The 18,087-nt window shown below is 43.2% G+C and overlaps 1 protein-coding gene across 1 annotated transcript in view; it reads right to left on the bottom strand.

The window, feature by feature from the left end:
• LOC112118973 (cytosolic carboxypeptidase 6) overlaps positions 1 to 18,087 on the bottom strand; it is a 1,367,858-nt gene that overhangs the window by 1,266,706 nt on the left and 83,065 nt on the right. The window contains exon 4 of the mRNA XM_026651876.1: positions 13,673 to 13,797. Within this exon, the coding sequence (XP_026507661.1) occupies positions 13,673 to 13,797 (125 nt within the window). The remainder of the gene's footprint in view (positions 1 to 13,672; positions 13,798 to 18,087) is intronic.

Here is an 18,087-nt window from a genome sequence, read left to right as displayed (position 1 = left end):
ACACTTGCACACGCACACACACTTAGCAGTCTTTTAAAATGAAGATCTGGTAGGAATATTAATTTTATAAAGCACTTTGATACTAGTGATTTGAATTACTAATAATGTGAAGAATCCCTTCCTTTGGATGGGGAAGGATAATATAAAAAAGTAAATACAATCAAATGCATACTGACATACAAAAGTGCCAGCTCCCCACCACATCTAAGACAGTAGCAGCCACAGAGAGGCATTTATGGCTCTCTGATACAGGGCTAACTAGCTCCAGTATAAATTAGAACAGAAGGGGGTCTCACTCTAATTTACACGATTGGCACCATTGGCCTCAGGACCCTGACAACAATGAAGGTTTGGGCATACTGCCCTCAAACTACTTTGATTTGCTTCCTTCTCCCCCTTTCTCTGGAGGTGCAAAGGCAGCTGGTGTAGGAGAAAAAGCTACACCAGTGGAGAATTCCCACAAAGGGAAGTTCTCAGCTGGGAATCTCTGGAAGATTTAAGGACAGTACAACATGGCTTTGGCAGGCCACAGAATCCAGTCCAAATAGTAAAAAAAAAAAATGGTAGTAACCTTTCTATAACTGTTCTTCTTCAAGATGTGTTGGGTTGCTCATGTCCATTCCAATGTAGGTGTGCATGCGCCACATGCATTGCCACTGGAAAGTTTTTCCCTTAGTGGTATCTGTCAGGTTGGCTCTGGTGCACTCTGGAGTTGTGCCTTCAGGGCAAGGTATATAGGAACCTGCCACCCCCTCAGTTCCTTCTTGCCAGCAACTCCAACAGAGGGGTGGGAGGGCAGGTTTTGGAATGGACATGAGCAACACATCTTGAAGGACAACAGTTACAGAAAGGTTAGTAACCATTTTTCTTCTTTGAAGCTTGTTCATGTCCATTCTAATGTACATACTCTCTAGCAGTTGTCCAGGTGGGAGGTTTGGAGTCTACTGACATGCTGATTGCAGCCCTACTTGGCCAAAGCTCACATCATCTCTAGCTTGTTGGGTGATGGAGCAGTGTGATGCGAACGTGTGAACCGACGACCAGAGTGCGGCTCTACAGGTATCCTGGATTGGAACTTGCACTAAGAACACCACTGATGATGCTTGCACTCTCGTAGAGTGGGCTATCAAACAAGGAACTGGGACCCTTGCTAGGTCATAACACATGCAGATACAGAATGAATCCATGGTGAGATTCTCTGGGCCGAGACTGGATGGCCTTTCATAGAATCATAGAAGATTAGGTTTGGAAGAGACCTCAGGAGGTCATCTAGTCAACCCCCCTGCTCAAAGCAGGACCAACCCCAACTAAATCATCCTGTCACACTATAATTGCCCCCCCATGGGGACCCCTGGGTAAGCAGTTTAGCATTGTATGCGCTTGTATATGTAGTAAAGTGGATTGTGGGAAGGGTTAAAGGTGTGAATGTGGAGTAAAAGGTTCCTTTGCAGGTTACGAGAGGCCATAGAGGGAGGAAGGGAGAAGGGAATGAGTTAACTCAACACTCTAGCTAGGTCCGAAAATAAAACGCTAACTCCAGCCCAAGGCCACGGCACACAGCTGCCTGCCAAGAAAGACGGGGGCCTGAATTCCAACCCCGACCAGCTGTAAGAACAAAACAGTAAACTAATCAAAACTGCAACAAATTGCAAAAATGCTAGTGAGACAATGAAGGCCAGCAAGGGGGAAAACAACCATTTTGCATCCCTGAAGCCGGTGTGTTTGGGGAAAGTTAAGGAAGCCACGAAAGGCCGGTTTAAACTGGTACAAAGAGCACGGGGGACAGAGATCCCTAAACAAAACACCCCCAAAAAATCTCAGGATTTAAAACCCTCCTAAGAGCTAAAGCAAATTGGAGATCAACAGCGGACCCTAGATAGCCAGTGCACAGGAGAGAACTCTCGTCTTACCCTTCCCCCTCTTCTTCTGACATTACACCCAGGCTTGGCCAGCCTCGGGTTGTGCGTGTGTGAGTATGAAAGCAGGTTAGGGCTCAGGCACTAATGCTTTTTTTCCTCCTGAGCGACGTGAGGAGCACCCAGCGCTCACCACTGTTATTTTATTAATAAAGCTTTAAAATTTAGTCACTTGCTGTGCTCCTTCATCTCCTCCCCTAACAATCCTGCGGCCTCAGCCTAATCACCTGACGCCTCAGGCAGATTGCTAACATAAATCTGTCACAGTTTTGGTGGAGAATTGTGGAGTGGGGGGCCCTGCGGAGTGCCCAACTGATCTGCCTTTGGTATTTCATGTTTGCTCTGTCTGGCATGGTTGGATTTCATGTTGAGGATTTTATGCTTAAAGGTGTACCCCACCGTCAGTCGTAGCATGATTGAGAACCGGAGGGAGGTTTAGCATTCCTCTCTCCACCCTGGTCGGTGGGGGAAGGGTGCAGGTGGATCTACCCCGGCCATATAAGTGCCGGGCAATAGGAGAAAAACTTAAAAATCCTCACTCCAAGCAACAACAACAAAAAAATCCTCGGTGCATACACCCTCAGCCGTAGCTGAGTATAAAAAAAAAAAAAAAAAAAACCTTAGGGTTTGTCACTCTGCCCGGGAAGGGCTTTCTATTTGGTGTATGGACCCTCGGTGGTAGTAAACCGAGTAATACAGAGGGTGGCTTAGTGCCCCTCCCTCTGGCCCAGGGGGGGTGAACATTATAAGCCCCGCTGCCGGCATGGACAACATGAAATCTCAAGTAATTAAAAAAACCTTAAGAGCGGTACTAACGGATTGTAATAATGTTAAAAAAACAAAAGGGTACAACTGCAGACTCGCAATGGACAATGGCATCAAAGATGGGTTCAAGGCTGGACGCACAGGCATTAGGGGGCATGGAGACGGAAGTCCAGCTGCCCAGCCTGGTGGGGTCCTGGGAGGCTGGTGAACTGGATGCCCGTGCCGCAGGAGAGGCAGCAAAAAGGAACTGAACAGTGTTGCCTCTTTCAAAGGGGGGTGAGGACCTCTCCCGGTTGGAGAGGGCTCTCACCAAAGTGGAATACAATCCCTGGGGTTCCGTGGCGGAGCTTCAGAGAGGCATGCATACTTGGCGGGATTTACTAGACTTGTATGCTGAATATAAAAAGCAGAAGGGTAAAAACCTAGGGGCAGCTGTGGGATTAATATAAACTGCGGTGGCCATGTGGTATCAAATGTTGTCGGAACAAAACAAAAAAAAGTTGGGAAGAAGGGAAGAGGTGTGTACCCAACAGCTAGTAAAAATTAAGCAACTAAAAGCGCAGATTACTAACCAGGCAGCAACCCAAGCCTACACCCAACCCGGGTTAATACAGCGGCTGTGGCTGCCACAAAACTCTATAAAAAAAAAAAAAAATCTTCTGCTGGTACAGCACACCCCAAATTATCGGCTCTGACCAAGGCTTTTGTAAAAAAGGTTCTTAAGTCCCTGCTTGCGGCCCTAAATATCAAACAACAAATTCACATCAGTTATCAGCCACAAAGCAGTGGCACTGTAAAAAGGCAAAACCAAAATCTTAAAAACGCCCTCCATAAAATGTGCTCAACCTCAGGAATGGATTGGCCCCGAAAGCTGCCTCCTATTTTGGCAGCTTTACGCAATTCTAAGCGCTTAGGTACCAAATACACCCCCTACCACATCCTTTTTGGTCGTCCCATAATGTGGGGTAATCTGTAAAAATAAAAATAAAAATTACTTGCCAATTCACCAAATGGTCGGTATATTGCCCAGCTTGGGAAAAAGCTCTGTAAAACTCGCAAAGCCATAAAGGCCCCTTTAAATAAAAAAAAGGCCAAATGCAAAAAAATCGTCGTTAAAAACGTCCAAAAATGGCAAATTAAAAACAAGATAATGTTGCAAAAACTAAAAAAAGCAGCCCACACCCTAAATGCTAAGTGGGTGGGTCCGTACTCCATTGTAAACTGCATCTCCCCGGTAGTGTACCAGCTTCAGCTACCCGATAAATTAAAATGGGTGCATGCCAATCAACTCAAAACATATGTTTCTCTCTAGGTTTCTGGTCATGGCGTCGAGGGCCTTGGTTGTGAACCAGCCACCTGCCTGGACCATCCAGGTTTCCATCTGCCCATAAAATTATCTAAATAATTACAATTATAAAAAAAAAATACCTCCAAAGGCTCTCCATGATTCAAGCTGCCAATGGGGCCCAAGCCACAGTATGGCGCAAGGCTAAAAAAAAAAAAAAAAGCCTTAAAGGCAATGCATAGTCCCACCGTAGGGCCACAGCAAAATACCTGGTGGGTGGCCCCGAACCTCCCTTAAATCCCAAAAAAACAAACCCTATTCCTCATGTGGTGGCCTAAAACAAAATAAAAGGCCCTTTGGCAAGCAATAGGAGTCCCAAATCCCTAAACGCAATACTGTTGTTGCAACCTCCTAAACCAGGCAAACAACATCCATAACAAAAGCCAAAAGGGGCTGTAACAAACCAACTAATAATTTAAAAAATGTTGGTCCATGCCTCAGTTTCCCCAGTAGGTGCATTTGTGTTGTTCTCTCTTTCCCTTTTGCTTTGTTAACAAAATAGGCAGTAATAGCAAAAGCCCCAAAACACCCTAAACAAAAGTGGTAAAACTGCTCTTGCTGCTTCAAGCCTGCAAAATTCGTCAAAATAAAACAATGTATGTATAGTGGCACATATCTATAAAAATCCTCGGGTTTCCAATGTTTGTTGCCTCCCTTGTTAATTCTACCACAGTTCAAAGTTGGCCATGGTAAAAAAAAAAAAAAAAAAAAAAGGGTCAATCATCCATTGGCAGGGGGGCAATTGTGGCACGTTCTCAGGGTGCGCGAGGATGACACAATCATCAGCATTCTGAAGATCAGTAATGGACGCCCTGAAGACTTAAGATTTCAAGCGGAGACGTCAAAGATTAAAGAGCCACCCATCCATTCTATATTGAATGCCAACTCCATTGGAGAGGTGATCTTTAACGAGGACGAAAATGACTGCTAAATAGATGGAAAACAGGGTTAGGGCAATAACGCATCTTTGCTTAACCCCAGTTTTGATGATGAAAGGTTCTGTCTCAAGGCCATTACAGAGAAATGTGGCAGTCATTTGATCATGGAGAAGCCTTAGGACCTTAATAAATTTTGGAGGGCAGCCAAATCTGGCCAGCACCTTTCACAAGACTTCGCAATTGACAGAGTCAAAGGCCTTTGTCACATCGATGAAAGCCATGTTCAGGTCCTGATTTTGCTCGTGAGTCTTTTCATGGATTTGGTGGGCAACGAAGATCATGTCAGTTGTCCTGTGGGATGGTCTAAAACCGCACTGAGATTCTGGCAATATTGCCTCAGCAAGGAGAAGTAATCGGTTTTAGAGGATACAGGCAAGAATCTTCCCTGCTGTAGCTAGCAAGGCAATGCCTCGATAGTTTCCACACTCCGACATATCTCCTTTCTTAAAGATTGTAACAATGTTAGTGTTTCTCAAGTCTTCTGGAATCTTCTCATTACACCAGATATGAAGAAAAGGTTTGTGGAGCTTCCCTGCCAGTTCTTCACCTCCAAACTTGTAGACTTCAGCTGGTATACCATCTGGCCCTGCTGCCTTGTTGTTCTTAGTTTGCAAAATGGGTTGTGTTACTTCTTCAAGGATAGGGGGGGAAAGGGGGTGAGCAAGGGGGGTAGGGGGGAGTCAGCAAGAAATTCTCTTTCATGTCGTTGAGGTATAGATTCGATAGTGGCATCAGAGACAGTTGACGGTTCAGGAGTAACTCAAAATTCTCCTTCCATCTGGCTTTGATGGCTTTGCTGTCCTTAAAATACATTGACCTGTCTTGGGCTCGGTGTGATGTGGGTCCATGGGAGCATGGACCGTAAATGGCCCTTATTGCCTGAAAGCAACTCCTCATGTCATGTTTATCAGCATAAATCTCAATCTCCTTTGCCTTTTCTCGACACCGCTTATTTTTGATGTCACGGATTTTCCTTTGGGCTTCAGCCTTGAGTTGCTTGTATGACTCTTTCTTCTGCTAGTGTGATATGTCATTTTGCCACATGCGATGAGCTTCTCTTTTCTGGTCAAGCAGGGCCTGAATCTCAGCATCATTCTTATCAAGCCAATCTTGGTGATGGCGGGTGATATAGCCAATGGACTCAACACATGCCGAGAGAATGGCAGTCTTTAATCGCTTCCAGAAATGTTCATTATCATCATCAGCTGTAGGCATAGTGTCAAACTTCTCTTGGAGACACTGCTGAAGTTTCTCCTGAGTCACTATATCTTAAACGGACTTGATGTTGAATTTCTTTTGTACTGATTTTGCCTGCTTGTGATACCTTGAGGCGATCTGGAAATTCATGGTTGATCTAACAAGGCGATGGTCTGTCCAACAGTCATCGGTTCCATGCATGGCCCTCGTGATGAAAACATCCTTCCGATCTCGAGCTCTAACAATAACATAGTCAAGAATGTGCCAATGCCTGGAGTGAGGATGTCTCCAGGTGGTCTTATACTTCTCACTTTGTCTAAAGAGGGTGTTTGTGATGATCAGGCCACATTCTAGGCATTTGCTCAAGAGGAGGATGCCATTGGAGTTAGTCTTTCCTACTCCTTTTCCGATAGTGCCATTCCAGAGATCTGACTCCTGCCCGACTCTAGCATTAAAATCTGAGAATGATCTTGTCCTTCTTGGGAATGTTGGTCAAGACTCTGCCAAGATCTGTATAGAATTGTTCCTTGATAGAATCAAGTGTTGGGGCATACACACTGATAGCAGCAGCATCACCTCCCTGGTGATCTAGTGCTTAGGATTCGGCGCTTTCAACGCCATGGCCCGGGTTTGATTCCTGGTCAGGGAACAGAGCTCTTCAATTTTAAGGCAACTATCATACGGTCACTCACCAGCATCGGTTTGTGGCATGCCGTACACAGTTTGACACCCTGGGACAGAGGCATACCCCAATGGCCAGAGCGGGCTAGCTCTGTAACGTGAGGAACACGACTAACTACAATACACTACTTAACTATGTTAACTTAATTCTAATAGTAACTATTTACAATTTATTTTACAGAGAAGTCCACTGAGAAGCAACACTTGTGAAACGCAATGAGACAAGCAACGTTTCAGCAACCATCACAGGCAGTAAGAAGGAACTGAGGGGGCGGTGGGGTGGCAGGACCCTATATACCATGCCATGAGGGTGCAACTCCAGGGGGCCCCAGAGGTGACCCAACAGTTACCACTGAGGGAAAAACTTTCCAACAGCGGTGCACACAATGTGCACATACTTACGTTGGAATGGACATGAGAAAGCACTTGAAGAACCATTTTTTTCCTGCAGATATAACTAATTACACTGCACTCTCCAAGGTCAAGAGAATAAATGAATATTGTTAAAAATCAGAGACATTAATGATTTTTTTAAATTACAAAAAAGATTACAGAAAGGCTAAGGATCCACCAGTACTGGCTCCCTGCATTCATAACAAATTGATCATGTGCCCACCTATCCTATAAATGGTCCCTGTTTCATATTCTGACAGATGGTGAGCCGGCCATCTCTCTCTATACGTATACTGTATTTTATAGAGCGACTGAAAGAGAGCATGCTGAGAAGAAATTCTTCCTGATGCAACATTTGGGTCTTGAGCTGACTTTTATAGAATTAATGGAAAGAATCGCAGTGTCATAAATGAGAGCTGGATTGGACATCTGATCAATTTTAACCCTGTGTTGGTTAATAAAAGTGACTATAGGCTAGCATCTAATGCCATTTATACCGTCAAACACTATTAGCACCTGTCTATTCTTTTCCTCTGGCCCAGTAAGGTGTATTGTATCAGTACTTCTGGGGGCACATAATTCCAAATACTAATTTCTTACTCTCTGATGGGGAAAAAAGCTCTTCCAGATAATGGTAATTTTATGTTCTGTGTACAAAGATCATCCTATAATCAGGGCCATAATTTGGAGGAACTGTTGCCCTATTTCTGCAGAACAATGTGAACAGAAAACTTGCAGGGAAATGCTTTGCAGTTTCCAAGCTATTTTCTTTTGCAGCAGGTTTGTTTGTTTTTAAATTAGATACGACACTTATGATCATCAGAGATGAGCCAAGATAGTAAGGAAAACTTTGGGTACTTACAAGAGTTCATGGACTCTGCAGGCCCACTGATATAAGCCAAAGAACTTGACACCCACTGACATTTCAAACATACTATTCTGCAATGGGGGAATTTTCATAAATTTTTGAAACTCTTCCACATCAAGAACAGATATTCATGGAATGATTTCACAGCATTGGCAAACACCTATGGGTTAATTCTCCTTTCTAATCCCAGTGGAAATACTGCTTTTGAATATGGATTTCTCATCATGGAACAATTGTTCAGAGTATCCACATGTGCAGCAGTTATTTTGGGGATAGATAACACGGCTACCCCGCCCCCCTCCCCCGATAGTAGATAATGTTTTCACCCCCCATCGCTTCTCGGCTCTCTATGAGCTGAGGGGTGAAAACATTATCTACTATCAGAGGGATAGCCATGTTAGTCTGGATCTGTAAAAAGTGACAAAGAGTCCTGTGGCACCTTATAGACCAACATCTGATGAAGTGGGTATTCACCCACGAAAGTTTATGCTCCAATACGTCTGTTAGTCTATAAGGTGCCACAGGACTCTTTGTCGCTATGTGTAATATGTATGTAATGTGACCACAGTTTATTACACTTATCATAACCCTCTTGCTGTTATCTTGTACTCCTCTGTCTGCTTGTTGTATTCAACTGTTATCTGTCATCATATTCTTAGATAGTCAAGACAGGGTCCATTGTTCATTACATTACCTAGCACAATGAGAGTCAATTCTCTGATTGCAGTCTCTGGGTGCTAGCACAATACAAATAATAATTTTCAACTGTAAAAATCTTCCAATTCACATGTAACAGAATAATTTGTTAATTTATAAAATATAAATTTAACTTCTTTGTTCCAGTTCTCAGGTGGATACACATTTCCTGCTGATGCTTTCAAAGGCAAGCCATCTTAGAAGTGAGCCTGGATCTGATGCAATAAGTACATTACTGGTACATACTTAAAATATAATCTGGGTGTTACACTTGATCCAGTTTGAGGTTCCATAGAGAAAAAAAATTAGTAAAATTATGGATGATGTTGTGAATGCCACAGCTGAAATTAATGGGAAACAAACCTGGCCCAGTAAAGAATGTTATCTAGAAATAGTCAGCAGCCTTTGACACATATAATTAGAGAAATTGGAGGCTTTGCCCATGGGACCATGTGTTCCACAGCAAATCCCATTTCCTTCATTCTCTTTCATCGTTATTGTAAGTGTAATCATTGCATGATTATAGTCCTTATGCATAACATATCCATTTCTTTTTGTACTTTCCAATATTGGTGTTAATTGAATTCACTTGAGCAAATGTATAAAGAAATTCACTGTTCAGATCTTATCACTGATAGAGGACCACCTGATCTAGGAGTCTGAAACCATACACTGAAGACCAAAAGGTCAAATTCTAGATCATATAGCTGTTAGCTGCCTTTGCACATGCCAGTTCTTTATTCACATAAATATAACCTTTTAACTATTTCTTTTCATTATTCTTGGTTAAAAATGAATAAAATCAAGTTGACAATATAAAACAAATAATGTACAAAATCAAAGTTGAAGTGAGAAAGTAGAGCTTATTACATAGCCTTCAAGCAAAACAAAATATTGAAATCTCAGAAATATTAACAAGCCAATAAAATATACTTCTTATAAAAATATACCAAGAATAATTAGGGCTAGTGCTCTGACTGCCATGAAAGAGATCTGTGTTCAATTTTCTTTCCTGGGACTGGGAGAAATCAGCCCTGTCACATGGCCATCACACAACATATACATAATGGGAGGAAGGAAGCAATAGTTTTGAAAGAGACCGATGGGTGATAGTAGACAGCAAATTAGGCACAAGTTTCCATAGTGATGTAGCAGGAAAAGGTGACCATTGCAGTTTTGGGCTGTATATTCTGAGGCATCAAGGAACAGGGAGTCTACAGTCCTTTCTCTAGATAGCGGAAATATCATCATACTCCATTCAGCTCTGGGCTCCACATTACCAAAGACATACTGAGGAAGTCCAGAGAAGAGGAATAAAAAATTCAGAGAGCTGGAAGGATTCACTTATGATGAAAAACCAAGGCTGAATATCAGGGAACACCTCTTGTCAGAGAGATCAGAGGCTATGGAATGTCTCTAGACATTAATGATGGAAGCCTCATCATTTGAGACAGTTTAAATAGGATTGTACAAAAAAAATAGAAAATGTACTCCAGGGAACAATCCTACATTGACAGTGAGATGGACTGATAACCTAATAGGTCTCTCTTTTCCATCTTCTATGATTCCATTCACCATCCTCAGTATTATGAATGTAGGGGGGGAAGCAGCATACTGTTAAAACTAAATTATTGTCTGATGCTAGAGCAGAAGAAACAAAACGAAAAAGTGTATAGCACAACCAAAGGTTCCTAATGCTTGTATGACTGTTGTCTTTGTACCATGGTATCTTATTACTTTAACTCTCTTTCAAGTTGTTTTACCTTTTTTAATCACTTGTCCCTGTTGTGTGTCAATGAGCAGTAGTTTGGTGCAACAGGAGAAAAACAGGATTGATGAATTGTGAGAAACAGTCAGATAATGAAAGATTGTGTCTTGTTTTCTCATGGTAGCCTTGAAATGCAATTAATTTCTTTGTGAACAGGGACTTCACACAGTACATGATATCAGACAAGTCTGAAGAGGTTTTAATAACAAGCAAACAAAGGGCCAGAAAAAATAATGTCTAGTGAACAGACTTTCAAGTCCAGTAAACTAAGTGATTCAAATCAAGAATTTAAAGAACCTTAAAATAAAGAAGACCAACCTTAAATGGTCCAGACACTCCATCAGATTTCCTCCCTAACTGGCTGAAACCTGATCAATAATATTTAAATGTGTAGATTTGCTTTCCTCTCACACGTTCTTTGTACTGAATCAGTAATAAATGTAATGTCACATAAGAATATTTAATGCTAGGACTAAACTGAGAATTACTTTTAGACAGAAGCATTAGGATGCTTACTTTCCATAGATTTTTACAAATATATTGTTTAAAAAACTAGTTTGTGTGTTCTATGATACACTGAACCATATGTTCTTTGCTTTTCTCATTTCCTAATAAAACAAAAGAAAATAATCAAAAAGCACAAACCAGGTTATACAGTATGTTTGATGTACCAATTTTTAAACATTCATTTAATATAGCTGGGCTGCAAAGACTAATACTGCTTATGTCCCGTAGTACGAAGCCCTAAATAAGGTTCCAGACTAGATTACATTCATGCAGGTCTCATTTTAACGGAAATTGGAGAGATGAAAAAAAGATTATAGGAAGACATTATAAAAACAGACCTCACAAGTCAAACTTAATAGTGAAACCATTCTCTTTCATGTAGACAACTGTGAAAACAAATATCCTGTAAGCTCTAGATATATATATTGTATCTTTCCACCAGATCTCTCTGCCTCCTTGAGACAGATTCCCATTCATCTCATGACTATATAATTTGATCATAGTTGACTAAGGCACAGCAGGGAGAAAGGGCTGATAAAGTATCAGGCTCCAGGAAGTCAGATAAACAATTTCATGATTTCTAGTTGTAACAAGGATGGGATAGTGGTGGATATAAAAGATATTACCCCAATAAGAATACAAATATCAAGCTTGTGCAAATGTTTTCCTTCTCTGACTAAATCAACTACTTTCCATTAACTGAAAATTACGCTGATTATGATAAATTCCTTGAGACAGAATGTCAGGATAAAACACAAAGAATGGCACATGACAAGTGGAATGAAAGCTTTGTAGATTTGTCAATATGAAAGTTGGTATTATTTTTTTAATTTAATGCAACTGATAAAGTGAAGATTAAGAAGTTAGTTTTTTGTACTAACACTTTTAATGAAAAAGAACATTTCTAACATCTAACTTATTTCATGGCTAGAGACCAGCTCCTTTTTTTTCTATGGTTCATTCCTGCATAATACTTTTCACTTTCTAAAAGGTGCTAAAACAATATCTACTTGTAACTCTACCTTGCTGTCCCAACTGTGCTGACTGCTGGCTTGAGTCCCAATAGTTGAATGGTTATAACTATGTTCATTCTGTTTTGGATTCTTTTTCAAGTACTATACAAGCATTGTTTACTTTGTATATATGTTAACAAAATAATATTGTGATAGAGTGTTTGGAGGGCGAGGTGGCCTTGTGGTTAGTGCACCTGACCTCCAACCCCTTGTCTTGCTGTCAGAGAGGGCAGTAACAATGGCTGGCTCCTGCCCCCAGGCCAACAGTGTTTGGGTCTCCCACTGTGTCTGGGCCTTTGCTCTTAAGTGGGGCATGGTAGGGGAACCTAGGCCTTCCCTCTCTACTGGGCCTAAATTTGCCATTCTGGGCTACCTCCTACATATGTGCTCCTTCAGTTTGGGGGTATGGCCCCTATAGTTAGGACCCTTCCAAATTCACAGCCGTGAAAAATGTGTCATAGACTGTGACATCAGCCCTCCCGCGTGAAATCTAGCTATTGGAGGGGAGGGAGAGAGGCAGGGCTGGGGGTGCCCCAGCTGTGGGCTTCTACCATGCACTGAGCTCCAGCTGATAGCCCTGGCCTGGCTAGGGAGGGATAGGACTTCCTCTTCCCCTGCACAGCTGCTCTTGGGAGGAGATCAGACCCACCTCTGGGTACTTCCCCTGGCCGTAGGAAGCTCTGCGACCGCGCTGCAGAAGTGAGAGTGTCCCTGAAGCCAGGGAGGTACCCAGAGATGGGCGTGATCTCCTCTTCCCCCTACCCCCCGCTCCAAGTGCAGCCATGCAGAGGAAGAGGAAGTCCTGTCCCTCCCCACAACCTGGCCGGGACTAGCAGCTAGGAGTCCCTGGCTGGGGTGCTCCCAGCAGCACAGGGGAGATCAGACCCACATCCCCATCTGGGAACTTCTCCCAGCTGCAGGAAGGCAGTGCAGAAGCGACGGTGACCATCCTGCAAACCCCTTACAACAACTTTTTGACAGCCCCCACATGATCCCCTTTTGGGTCAGGACCCCCATGGTTACAACACCATGAAATTTCAAATGTAAACATCTTAAAATGTGAAACTGACCAAAATAAACCATGCATTTGGTGGGGCCCTAACTAAATAGTCAATAGCATCACAAACAAAGTCCAAATGAGCAGGGCCCTCCAAGACAAGCTGTTTCTCAAACTGGGTGGTGGTTGGAGAAGGCACTGCTTGGGAGCCTTACCCACTATCTTGTCCCCTCTCAGGCTCCACCTTCTGACTAGCTTCCTGGAGAAGGATTCTTCTCTTTTACAGTCTGTTCATTACTCCTTGCCTGAGCTCCTGAATTCATTTTAACCCGCTCCTCCAGCTGCAGTGGGCTGGGCAGGCCTCTAGGGGCGGGGCTACCTGGGCCCAATATTGCCTTTTAACTCCTGCAGGCCCACTCTGGGGTTTGCATAAACAATCACAAACATATACTAGTTATTATTGTACTGTGGCAATTTTTATACTCTGGCTAGTGTATTGGTATCTCTCTCCAACTTAAGTAGTTGAAATACCTTTTATTCTCCAATAAAGTAATTGTGAACGAATCATACTATTTAACTTGAACTTACCTGTGACTCTTTCACATTTTCAACAGTGAAGTTGAACCAAACTCGAAAGCGTGGGTTACAGGTATCCGGCCTAATGAACAGGTCATACTCAAACTCTGTGATGTGATCCACACGTCCAAGGTTACCTACCAGAGGATTATGAAATGCAGCAGTTTAACAAATGGCTGATAAACCCTAGCCCAACAACTACACAGAGTGGTATTTTAAAATGCATGACTATGACTGGCTAAAACCATTCACATGATTATAAGGTTAATTAGCACTATAACACAGTTCAGAACTTTTTTCAAGCAAATGTCTTTATTAAACTCATGAAGAAAAATACACAAATAGGCCAAGCACATTTAAATAAGTCAATACAGAAAAAAGAAAAACACCAATAAGGACTTTTATAATTCACTCCTAATGACTTTTGTCCTCTTTGACCTTTGATTCTTTCTGTGAATGTTGTCCCATCATCCCTTCTGTTACTCAAAATCCCCTCTTTGCTTACATGATCTCTTTGCCACTCCCACTCCCTGCTTATAGGGATTTCTTTCTTCTATGTGCTGCTAATGTTTAGGAATACCTACTTAAAAACAGTGCCAAAAATTTTATTGCTCCCCCTATTGGCTGATTTTCAGGACTTCCCTGTTTTCCTACAGATGCTCAAGGCCCTCTCTCCTAAAACATGAGGCTATGGGGTTTAGCTTGGGCCCCTCCTGGTTAGTTTTGTGATATAATATTGAAAAATACAGTCAAAAACTACTTTGCTCCCTCTGGCACTTTTCAGTATAAAATGAAAGCAAGCAACAAATCAGGCCATAGTGGAGAAAGGAGTGGAGTTCAGTGCTGGAGAAATTTGGAAAAGTGCTTTTAAATGGTTAAACTGGCTTTTTTCCTTTGAAGTGCTGCAGTGAGTTTCAAAGACAGATGGCTTGTCTGTCCACCTAATTTATACCCTACAAAATGAAAGGCGTTACGTTTTTACTGTTCACACCCATCTAATCAAATTTTGCATTTAATAAAATAAGCCCACACCTTCGCTCTCAAAGCTGATGTAAAATGTTAATTATGAAAGTATTGCTACATGTTTGGATCCATTCTTTTATTAATTCAGATATAGTTTCAGATATTTGGGGCAAGATTACCAAATCCTTATTCACACAGAGTCGAAACTTCCTCTTCAGGCAGTCCCATTTAAGGCAGTGGGATGACTTGTGGAGTAAAGTGCTGTTTAACATTAGTAATTGTATTAAAATCTGGTTTACAGTTTGTTTTTGGGGAGAGGGGATAATTTGTATTTTGGAAACCAAAAGATATTTCAGCTGTGTACTTCAACGATGTACTTATAGACCCTTCTGCATAATCTTGAGTTGGTGCTGTTGCAGACTTCAATTGCACAATGAACATTTTTTATCTTCCATATCTGGAAACTTTCTCCCTTTCCTGCCTTGCCCAATCCATACTTTTTACAGCAAAATTATCTTAGCTGAATCTCATTTTACAGACAAGCCTAAATGATAAATCCAAAATATAAATATAAAGAGTTTGGAATATATTTTGTAACTATGAGATCTGACAAATACAAATAACATAATCCACCTGACTTTTGGTTAACTCCCTTCCCCATCCCTTGTCTGCAGGCTGTCTTCCCTAGGCCCTGATTCTGCCACTGTTACTCACGTTGAGTAGTACCTTAATGTCACTGGAACTATTCATGGAGTAAGTAGAGTTACTCACTGTTAGTAGAGTTGGCAAAATCAGAGCCCTATACTATAAACTCTTCAGTACAAGAAGACAAAGCCCTTTAATTTGCCTTAAGTCACCATGCGTATATGTAACTATAGAAATGGTGATAATATTCTGCATTGTTTCACATATGTAACTCCTATTAGTATCAAGTAATGGTTTGGAGTGAATGGTCTGCAGCACGGATTGGAGAAGAGAATTTCCGCTGCATTGATTTAAAAAACAAAAGGTACAGCAGTTAGTAAATTCTGTAGCGGAAATCCAAAGATCATAAAAATGGATTGTACTGTATGATACAGATCAGGAACACAAGAGATTACTGAGAGAATAAATATTCTATAGAAGTCAAAATATTCAAAGCAAAATGATACCTTGATTTCTGACCTATTGCATATTTCAGTTTCCATTTCAACATCAGATTGCTAATTAGTCTGAACTCAAAGTGCCAGACCCTCAGCCCACGTTTCCATGCAACACACTGACAGAGCAGAAATGCTGTAAAGATCCCTGGTGTTAAGGAAACCCCTGCTGGTGCAAAATGGGTATGATGGGACCATTACAAACCAATGTAATCTAGAGCAATGGTTCTCAACCAGGGGTCCAGGGCCCCCTTGGGGGCCACGAGCAGTTTTCAGGGGGTCCGCCATGCAGGGCTGGCATTAGACTTGTTGGGGCTAGCGGCAGAAAACCGAAGTCCCACTGCATGGGGCTGAAGCCTGGTGATCCAAGCCTTGCCACCTGGGGCTGAAACCAAAGCCTGAGCAAATTAGTTTCGCAGGGTCCCCTGTGGCATGGGGCCCTGGACAGCTGCCCTGCTTGCTACCCCCTAATGCTGGCCCTGGCTCTTATATGCAGAAAAACAGTAGTTGTGGGCCGTGGAGTTTTCATAGCATGTTCCTCAGAAAGAAAAAGCTTGAGAACCCCTGATCTAGAGCAATCTATCTACCTAGGCATTACTAATTTATACTCCCGGGGGAATTTTACACCACTGTGCATGTGCAGAATGTATGTCCCCTGCAGATTTCTTTGCTTCCCTGCAGAAAAATGATGGGGAAGCAAAGGGAAGCCACAAGAGCGGTCATGTGAACCTCCCCAGCAGTATGTTTCAGGTGCCCAGGGCAGCTGGTAGAGAAGTAATTCACTGTGGGGCAGGAGGCAGAACTGAGAAGGACCCAGATGGTGGCTCCTACCCTGCGCCGGACTCAGTTGCTAGTCCCGGCTGGGCTGGGGAGAACACCCCACCCAGATTTCTCCCGCGGCTGCAGAAAGCTCTGCAAACTCCCCCTCTTCCCCGCACCCCCCACTTCTTGCACCCATCGCTCCTCAGCTGCAGGGGGACAGATCCCTGTACAGAGAGCTGCTCCCCCATCCGCCCAACCCCTGTGCATCCAGAACTCCTCATACCCAGACAGTCCTGTCGAGCCTCAGACCCCTGCACTCAGAACCCTCCCGGTGAGCCCCACTCCCCCTGCACCTGGACAACCCCAATGAGCCACCCGCACCCAGATCCTTACCCCACCATAAGAACATAAGAATGGCCATACTGGGTCAGGCCAAAGGTCCATCCAGCCTACTATCCTGTCTGCCAACTGTGGCCAATACCAGGTGCCCCAAAGGGAGTGAACCTAACAGGTAATGATCAAGTGATCTCTCTCCTGCCATCCAGCTCCACCCTCTGACAAACAGAGGCTAGGTACACCATTCCTTACCCATCCTGGCTAATAGCCATTAATGGACTTAACCACCATGAATTTATCTAGTTCTCTTTTAAACCCTGTTATAGTCCTAGCCTTCAGAACCTCATCAGACAAGGAGTTCCACAGGTTGACTGTGCGCTGTGTGAAGAAGAACTTCCTTTTATTTGTTTTAAACCTGCTGCCCACTAATTTCATTTGGTGGCCCTTAGTTCTTATATTATGGGAACAAGTAAATAACTTATCCTTATTCACTTTCTCCACACCACTCATGATTTTATATACCTCTATCACATCCCCCCTTAGTCTCCTCTTTTCCAAGCTGAAAAGTCCTAGCCTCTTTAATCTCTCTTCATATGGGACCCGTTCCAAACCCCTAATCATTTTAGTTGCCCTTCTCTGAACCTTTTCTAATGCCAGAATAACTTTTTTTGAGATGAGAAGACCACATCTGTATGCAATATTCAAGATGTGGGCGTGCCATGGATTTATATAAGGGCAATAAGATATTCTCTATGATTCCTAACATCCTGTTTGCTTTTTTGGCAAGAGCTGGGAGGTAGGCGGAGGAGTGGGGACACGGCGTGCTCAGGGGAGGAGGCAGAGGTGAGGTGAGGTGGGGGGGTGGGGAGAGGAGCTTGGCTGCTGGTGGGTGCAGAGCACCCACTAATTTTTTCCCATGGCTGCTCCAGCCCTGGAGCACCCACGGAGTCGGCGCCTATGCACTGAACCACAGCCACCTTCAACCTGGACCCCCCTGCCAAGTCCCATTACCATTGCACCCAAAACCTCCAACAACCTCTGTGCATCCAGATCCCCTCCGCACCCAGATCCCCCACTGAGCTGCCCACACCCAGATTGCCCCACACAGAACCCTCTCAACCCACACCTGGATCCCCCCATACTAAGTCCCTCCACACTTGGATCCTGCCTTGCTGAGCCTGCCTCCCACACCTGGTGCATCTGGCCTGGAGGGGCAGGGCCCTGGGG

This window comes from Terrapene carolina, unplaced genomic scaffold (genome assembly GCF_002925995.2).
Source record: "Terrapene carolina triunguis isolate 2854851 unplaced genomic scaffold, T_m_triunguis-2.0 Scaffold104, whole genome shotgun sequence".
Classification (NCBI taxonomy): Eukaryota; Metazoa; Chordata; order Testudines; family Emydidae; genus Terrapene; species Terrapene triunguis.
This window is presented reverse-complemented; position numbering and strand designations above follow the sequence as displayed.